The 8,953-nt window shown below is 39.7% G+C and overlaps 1 protein-coding gene across 1 annotated transcript; it reads left to right on the top strand.

The window, feature by feature from the left end:
* The first annotated feature begins 1,595 nt into the window (after positions 1–1,595).
* On the top strand, positions 1,596–7,148 carry nod2 (nucleotide-binding oligomerization domain containing 2). The gene is given in 11 exon segments (XM_085157502.1): positions 1,596–1,626; positions 1,629–2,104; positions 2,583–2,709; positions 2,969–4,742; positions 4,894–4,977; positions 5,061–5,144; positions 5,224–5,307; positions 5,382–5,465; positions 5,603–5,686; positions 5,800–5,883; positions 6,111–7,148. Coding segments are annotated over 11 exon segments (2,985 nt in total). The 3' UTR covers positions 6,184–7,148.
* The last annotated feature ends 1,805 nt before the right edge of the window (positions 7,149–8,953 follow it).

Genomic DNA, 8,953 nt, shown 5'->3' with positions numbered 1-8,953 from the left:
TTTGGGACCGTGTGTGTATTTTATTATTTTATTTTCGACATTATTTTACCCTTTTTCTTATGTGTTGAAACTTCTCTCGACCCCCTGCTGTGATTTGGATAACAGAACTCCACCTTAAAGCTTCAAGTAAGATGCCTGACAGAGAGCACTCTGCATTACACTCCCCTTGGTGGAGTTGCCTGTTTTCAGACAAGAAGAACAAGCAAAAGAAGAAGAGAAACTCCCGTTTGAAAGTTTTACTCCAGTTTGTCTTTGATTACTCCTGCCCTTGAGTGTTTGAGGATTTTCTCGAACAGGGCACAGCGAACACACACAATAAGCTAATCATGTTACTCAGGAGGGAGCTGTAATAATGAAAATGATAAATATATGACTGCCCGAAAAGTCACTCTCGCACCTATTTTATCTCAGCTTCAAAGAATGCAGAGGGAGTAAGGAGCATTATGTGCGGTTTTAGGGTTGGGTTTTTTTGAAGTTTAGATCAGATGCACAGCATGCCGCCTACACTGCAGGTTCTCAGTTTCTCTTCTAACATTGTAAAACTGATACCGTAGCAAGATGATTTCCTACAACCTCTTTATGAATCTGCTGGGGTTTTCTGCTTGATTTCTAATTGAACCGCAGTATCTTGTGCCCACAGACACAGTTTGAGCTCTGATTGAATTGATTCGAAGAAGACAGCTTTAGTGATACAAAAAGAAACTGTTAAAAGTGGAAAATCTGTGCCGACACCATGTTGTTTTCTTATGCAATAGTTCCATCAAGTGGTTGCAACACCAAACTGCGATGAGGATTGGAAATTCCTAGGACCCGTAAAAGTTTCCGCCACTTTCTTTAAAAGAAGAAAGAAAAAAAAAAATCCCACCCCAAATTACCCTTTCTATTCAACCTTCTGCTCTTTTTTAAAAAACTGCAGTTCCTCTTTGTGGTCTGAAGAATGCAGTATCTTGCAAACGAGACAAGAGGATGTGGAAGTCTCAGTGAAATGTAAGCGCTTGAGTGTGGCAAGCTATATTTAACCAACCTTAAATATCAAGTCACCATTGTTTGCTCTGTTTGGAAAACACCAGGGAAGTTGACCATTGCGTCTATGCCACATCTCCGCCTGTATTTGGTTACCATATTATGGGAGGGACTTGGAATCAGAGCAAGTTTCACTTTCAGTTGCAGAATAGGGAAGAGGTAGGACCCTATAACTCTACAGGGCTCTGTTCGTACGACAGAGGGAGGAAAGAAAGCCATGTTCCCATTAAATGTAAGTGTTCTTTTTTGTGGTTTTATTTTGTGTTACTTGCGTCTGCAATTGAGGTCGCTTAGTCGGCTATTTCGTACTTGTATGTTTTAAAGGGACCTGCAACACATTTGATGTGTATGTAATGGTAGCCATATATTCTTTTCATTCTGTTTTTTGTTATGGCTTAAGAGAAAGACGCACAAAATGACATGTGCTGCTGTATGGTATTGAAAACAGAGTTAGAAAAGAAAGAAGGAAGCTCTATTTGGCCCATAGTAACATGTTGACATTTGGCCATTTGCTGTGACAGGTTTTCACACCACAAGAAGCAGAAGTAACCATAAACTGAATGTTCCTGAGCATGGGCACTGATATGGAAAAAGAATGCTTGCCGAGGAACTAGTGCTCAAACAAAGGACGAAGATACTGCATGCACTGTGCAGCAGTGGGTCAGCTGAGCATCTGGAGAGGGTTCTGGATATACTGCTTGCCCAGGGGGCGCTCATATGGGAGGACTACCAGAACATACAGGTACCAGGAAGAACACTGTATACCAATGCAAGACAGCTGCTTGATCTGGTCTATACAAAGGGTGTGGACACATGTGGGCTCTTTCTACATGCTCTCAAAGTGGTCTTGCCTGAAGCACAGGCAGTGGGGCTCTCCTTCTCTGAATCCTGCTCAAATCTAGAAGAAAACGATGAATGTCAGAGCACTTCTAATCAAACTCTTCTGGCTCAACGACCGAGCCTTGTCCACAAACTTCAGGGCTGTGTCGATGGTGTTCTAGAAGCTCTGCTGGATTCGGGTCACTTTTCTTCAGCTGATTGTGATGAAGTGCGGTTACCTATATATACTCCCACCCAACAGGTACTGTAAGCACCTGAATGTCACATTGTTAAAATGACAACTTCATGCAATTGTTCTTTACCTTTAAACTGTCTTGGAATGAAGCTTGTCATTATTTCTTCATTCCTGATACATAGATGTCATACAGACAGACGTGCTGGAGTATTTTTGTTACTTTTATGTTACTTTATCAGTCAATACTATTACTTTAAATAGATGTGATACTATTCTGATATTCCTGAGTAATTATACAAGTAATATAAAATAATATAAAGAAAACTGGTAAACATATCTTGCTGCCTTTGTATAGATCCAGGCAAGGTTTTTACCACTTGCTGCCTGTCTTTGTGCTAAGCTAAGCAAGGTAAAGCTCTTTCTGCTGTTGCATTATTAGATTATGAATATGTAAGTTGGTCTTTTATATAACTCTGCAACAATCCAAATAACTGTCAAAAATAAACTTTTTATTATTTTCATCCATGTCCATGTGATCAATCAGGCAAGGCGTCTGCTTGACCATGTTAGATCCAGAGGTGATTTAGCAGCATCGGTTCTCCTGCAGTACATTGACCAAAAACAAGAACCTGGATTGCCACTTAACCAGAGGGAACTGACTCCTCCCAAAGGTCTGTTACTGTCAAAAGCAATGTTTAAAATCGCAGCAATATGTATTGTTTTTATGAGTAAAGCTATCCTTGATCACCCTCATGGGAATAATGCCCGAAATACAGAAGGTTTCTGGTTATGCTTTGAAACACAAAATTGGCAGATTATATTACAAGATCAATTATGCATGTTCCACATTTTACCAAAGAGATACAGGATGTATGAAATGATGACTCGTTCACTCATTCCATCTGTTCTTCACAAATTTTTCTTTCACAGAGTTTTTAACGTACCAGAAGAAGCTGAGCAGCTCTGTGTCTGCTCAGTCCTGCTTTCTCAGTACTTATGGGGGAACTAGCCATATGTCTCTTGATGACATTTACACTGATGGCCAGCTGGAACTAGCTGAAGTTAATGCCCATGGACCTTTGGGATTGGAAGACATCGTTGGTTTGGCGGGTATAGTGAATGAGGAGGCCGACACAGTGCTAGTATCTGGGGAGGCAGGCAGTGGAAAAAGCACCCTTCTCCAGAGGCTGCACTTGCTTTGGGCTCGAGCGTTAGCCCTTCAAGACTTTCTCCTTTTATTTCCATTCAGCTGTCGTAGGTTGAATTCAGAGCACAATGAACTGTCAGTCCAGGAGTTGTTGTTTCAGCACTGCTGTTGGCCAGACCGGAATCAAGAAGAAATTTTCCAGTTCATCTTGGACCGCCCGCATCAAATCCTGTTCACTTTTGATGGCCTGGATGAGCTCAAGCAGAGCTTTACAGATGACCACAGAGTTTGCTGCCCCACCCAGCGTGCACCTGTTCATGTATTATTGTTCAACTTAATCCAGGGTTCCCTCATGAAGGGGGTGCAGAAAGTGGTCACTAGCCGTTCAGAAGCAGTGAGCCCATTGTTAAAGAAGCACCTACGCAAAGAGGTTGTCCTGAAAGGGTTTTCCCCAGCTGGGATCGACTGTTTTGTACGGAAACATCACAGGGACCCCACTGTAGCTGCTAAGGTTTTAGAGTCAATGCAGGCGAACACAGCTTTACTTGGACTATGTCACAGTCCAGTTCTCTGCTGGATAGTTTCACAGTGCCATAAGGAGCTGCTGGGCTGTGGAGAAGGCAGCCCCAAAACAATTACAGATGTTTACCTGATGATCTTACAGCACTTTCTCCAGCACCAAAGTCCTCTGAAGAGCACGATGGGTTTAGGCTGGCTACAGGAGCACCTAAAAACAGTCCTTCTTCTTGGACAGCTTGCTTTTGAGGGGATAAGATCCACCTGTTATATTTTTTCAGGTACAGACCTTGAAGCATGCAGTGTAACTGAAAAGGATATTTGCATGGTTTTTCTCATAAAAAGCAAAGATATGTCCTCTACCCACTCCAAGTGCTATGAATTCAGTCATGTGACATTGCAATGTTTCTTTGCTGCTCTCTTCATTGTTTTGTCAAGTAACACTAACCGTTCAGTTATCCCAAAGCTCTTTGAGCTAGAGAACATGAGGGAGGCAGGTCTGACCCGTGTCTGCTTTGGAGCCTGCTTGCCTTCCAGTGATCAACAACAGCAAGCTTCAGAGAAGGAAAGTAAAGCAGCAGAGACACCAAATCTGCAAATCACAGCCATGTTTGTGTCTGGACTATTGTCCCAGCGCCATCAAAATCTGTGGCTCCACTGCTGTCCCAGCGCTACGGTGGAAAAAAAGTCCAGACAGGTGGCAAAATGCCTTTCCAAAGGCATGCAGAAACACTTTAGGTCCATTCCCCAACCTGTACAAGGGGAAAAGAAGAGCATGCATGCAATGCCAGACTTTGTGTGGCTTATAAAATGCCTCTATGAGATGCAGGAGAGTCAGATAGCTAAAGATGCTATGAGCAAGTTGGAGGTGGACCATCTGAAATTGACATACTGTAATATCGGACCTGTAGAGTGCACTGCACTTGCTTATGTGCTCCAGCACTTAAGAAATCCTGTAGGCCTCCAGCTGGACAACAACTCTGTGGGTGATGTTGGAGTGGAACAGCTTCTTCCCTGCATGCACATTTGCAATTCCCTTTAGTAAGTGGAAATTATACATTTTTCTTTCGTTAAATGTCCTTGGTTAATAGATTGAACGCCAATTCATTAGCATGAACAAACTCTCTCTAACTGCTTTCACTGTAAGAGAGGAACAGTTTTTATTCTGAAATGCCTATTGTTCCTTCCTTAGCCTCAGAAATAACAACATTACAGATGAGGGCATCCGCAAACTGATTGCTAAAGTCATCCAGTGTGACAGCTTTCAGAAAATTGCGTATGTATTATCAAGATGATTAATACTGCCAGTTAAATTAAATTTTATCAGTCAACTATCAAATTTTTTTTGTTTCTTTCCAGGCTCTTCAACAACAAATTAACTGATGCTTGCATGCAGGACTTTTCTTATTTATTGAAGACCAAGCAGGTCTTCATTTCTTTAAGGTCAGCGTTTGTCATCAAATGTGACTCTACTGTTGGCCCAATGACCAAAAGATTAACAAATAACCTTCTTCTCTTCAAGGCTAGGCAACAATAACATAACAGCAGAAGGAGCAAAGCAGCTGGCAGAGGGACTGAAAGCCAATCAAACCTTGGCGTACTTAGGGTAAGTGTTTCCCATAAAATGTCATGTTTCATTGTTGATGAATTTTCATTTACAGTATTTCTTTGCATTTCCAGGTTATGGGGCAATAGGATAGGTGATGCAGGAACTGAGGCCCTTGCTAGTAGTCTTGAGAAAAGCAACTCTCTGGTGTGGCTAAGGTAAGATTTGCAATAATTCTGGAACATGTTTGCTTAACTTTCACATTATGAAAACCATGAAAGTGCTATTTACATGATATGTTAGGATGTTTTATCAGTTGTTTTTTCAAACGCATCCCTGCACATTTTGCTTACAGCCTGGTAGGCAATGGTGTAGGGAGTGCAGGAGCATGTGCCCTCGCTAATCTCATCAGGAAGAACACATCACTGCAGGAACTTTGGTAAGTGTTACACACAAGTTGTATGCAGTTTACCAATAGCTGTCTGGTTTGATGGTAACCACTGCTTGCACAGCAGTGCTTAAAATGCTCCACCCTCTTATTTCCTGTTAAAGGTTGACAGAAAACTGCATAACCAGAATGGGGGTGGAAGGTCTGATTCAAGCCCTTAAACACAATACATATGTGACATCGGTATGGTATGTAATGCCCAGCAAGCCTGACACTCATGAATACAAAGTTCCCTATATTCTTTAGAGCATCCACTTTTGGACTGTTTGCATCCAGACAATGTGTTTGTCAGTTTCAGTGCCAAGAAAAAAATGCATCGGTTTGGTGTAAGCTAGAGTATTCTTTTTCTTTGTTTTTGTTCCCATGTCTCCTGTTCATTTATTTACTACTACTGTCTCTTCTTTTTGCATTATAGGTTAAGAAACAATGATCTCAGTTTGGAGGATGCAGAAGAAATGAAGCAACTGGAATCAAGACTGATCTTCTGATTTGTATTACAGTGGCAAAGGACTTTACTTTGCAAGAAACTTTATTTTATTTTTTTACAGGAATAGTTTCTATTTTTATTTGAGATTTAAAATATGTGTAATATGTTTTTTTTTAAAAAATCGGATTAGTGTTTTTTCAAGGTTGCAAAATACATACACCTCTTTATTTGGTTTTTATAGGTGGCAGTGGTGTGGCATTGCTTTATACCATAACAAATACTACCTTTTACCTCACCAACACAACTTCTACTACTCATAGTAACATCAGAAGTGTTATTTTAATTTTTGGTTTCTTTATTTTATTTTGTAGTTGTTAGTGGAAAGAGGTGTGAAATTTTACTACAGAATGTAAGACTGTATAGTCTGTGGTTACCGTTATGGAAGAGTTGTAACACCTTCATATCCTTCAGTCAGAAACAACTACACATGTACAGTTACATTGTCTTAAAGTTACAAAAAAAATGTTACATTTGAAGTTTGGATAGAAGGGCGGAGGCAAATATGCTGTTTTGGAGTGGGGAAAAAAAGAAAAACAATTTTCTGTATCAGATCAGATGTATGTTTTTACTGAACTGAGCTTAAATGTCTGGGACATTTACAAAGAGTATTCTTACAGTCCAAAAGAGTATTCTTACAGTCCTTGTTGTGCAAGTTAAAAGTAGAAATTACTGACATGACAAGTTTCAATTTTTGTTTATTAAAACGTATCACAGCAGAAAAGTTTATAGAGCACATTTTGTTGAGTGTTTTTTTTTTTTCTGGTTGTTCATTTTAGGAATGAGTTTACAACTCTGTGGAATGTTTGATGGAAATTGGGTGTATTCTGTTTTACACTATATACTATATTTATGCTGTCTATGTTACCTGTTTTTGTCATGTGTGTAAACTGGTTTCTATTTTCTGTCTTTTAATATAATGCTCATTAAGCAGATATGTAATTAAAAAAACATAATATAAAAAGATAATTCCCATTCTGTTAATCCTGATTGAATAAATGCAGCTCAAGTACTTGATTCAGATTCACATAAGGTGAGAACATGGGTGGTTGACTTGTTATATGGTCTCAGTCAAAGAAGGGAAACAGAGAGAAAGAACTGAGGTATGCCAGAATATAAAAACCTGGACTAAAAATGTGTAAAACAGGTCTTATGGACTGATCAAACCAAATGTATTTTTTTTTAAGTTCAAATCAGCAACAGTATATATGCATGAAAAGAGATACGGAGGGAAAGATGTATAACAGTGACTCTCTACAGCCATCTGTAAACCTTTGCGAAAGCTGTGTTTCGGAGACAGCTGCATTTGAACCAGTGATGTTGGGCATTTTGTCAAAAATGATTATAATAAGAAAACAGAAAATTGCTGTCAGATTTAAAATATTGCATTAAAATGATCACACGACAATGATCTCAAGCACATTGGCAATGCAGTAAAAGCATACCTAGATAGAATAACACAGAATGGAACACCATCAGTCATTGATTGGCCTTCCCAGAGCCCTACTGAAGCATTGAGGGATCAACTTGACACAAAAGGCAGCCAATATCCAAAGAAGAGCTTTGAATGTCCTTCAAGAAGCCTGGAGAATTATTCCAAAAGACTGCTTAAAAAACTACAAGAAAGCTGCCTCAGAGAGTTCAGCTTGTACTAATTGTAAAACAAAAGTAGTCATGCTGTGTAGGTTAGTCGTTTTCCAAAAAAAAAAAAAGGATGGTCACAATACTGTGAGTAGTAATAGTTGAAACTGAGTAATTCTATATTTTAGAAATATAGTAACAAGTAGTCAGTCCAAAAAGCAATGAATACAATAAAAGCCATAACTGGAGCTCAAACTACTGATCTTGCAACTGAGACATGCTTTTCACCCCAAGATGACATGACAAGCAAAATATTTTTAATGGTATGATCTAAGAGTTGTATCTTATTTTGGTTACACTTTCATGAACAGGCCCCAGACAGTAGTGCAAACACTTGGAATTGCAGCAGCACACCATTCCCCCTTTGTCTTATAGAAGATGCTGAAGAAAGAAATATAGATTTAGGTCACACACTGAACAAACTTGATAAGAGAAAGCATATGATAGGGTGCCAAGAGGGAACTGTGGTACTGTATGAGAAAGTCAGCAGTGGCCAAGAAGTATGTATGAGGACAGTAAGACACTAATGAGGTGTGCGGTAGGAGAGACAGATGTGTTTAAGATAAGATGAGATAAGATAAGATAACTATTTATTGTCATTGGACAGTCATACATAGTACAGTAGTACAATGAAATTGGAAAACTGTCCTACGTCGGCACTACATATAACACAACACGACACGATATGACACATCACAACGCAACACAAACAACACAACACAGTATAATAACTTAGTAATAAAAAAAGAAGAAGTGTATGTGTATTGCACACTGTTATTATTGCACATTAATTATTATTGCACCTTGTTATAAATATAAATATTATTATTGTTATTGTTTTAAACATTGTTATCTCCCCCCTAAAAAAGTCCAGGGAGGTAGCCAGTCAGGTCAGCTATTTGCATTGATCAGGGCTATTGCCCTGTTGTAAAAGCTGTCCTTGAGTCTATTTGTTCGGGACCTCAGCAGCCTGAACCTCCTGCCAGACGGCAGCAGCTTAAACACCCAGTGTCCTGGATGTGTGCAGCCCTGCGTGCCCTCTTGAGACAGCGAGTGCTGTACAGGTCCTTCAGGGAGGGAAGAGGATGTCCAATGATTTTTGGTCCATATTGATGACCCTCTGGAGTGCCTTT

This window comes from Neolamprologus multifasciatus, chromosome 1, assembly GCF_963576455.1.
Source record: "Neolamprologus multifasciatus chromosome 1, fNeoMul1.2, whole genome shotgun sequence".
Lineage (NCBI taxonomy): Eukaryota > Metazoa > Chordata > Actinopteri > Cichliformes > Cichlidae > Neolamprologus > Neolamprologus multifasciatus.
This window is presented reverse-complemented; position numbering and strand designations above follow the sequence as displayed.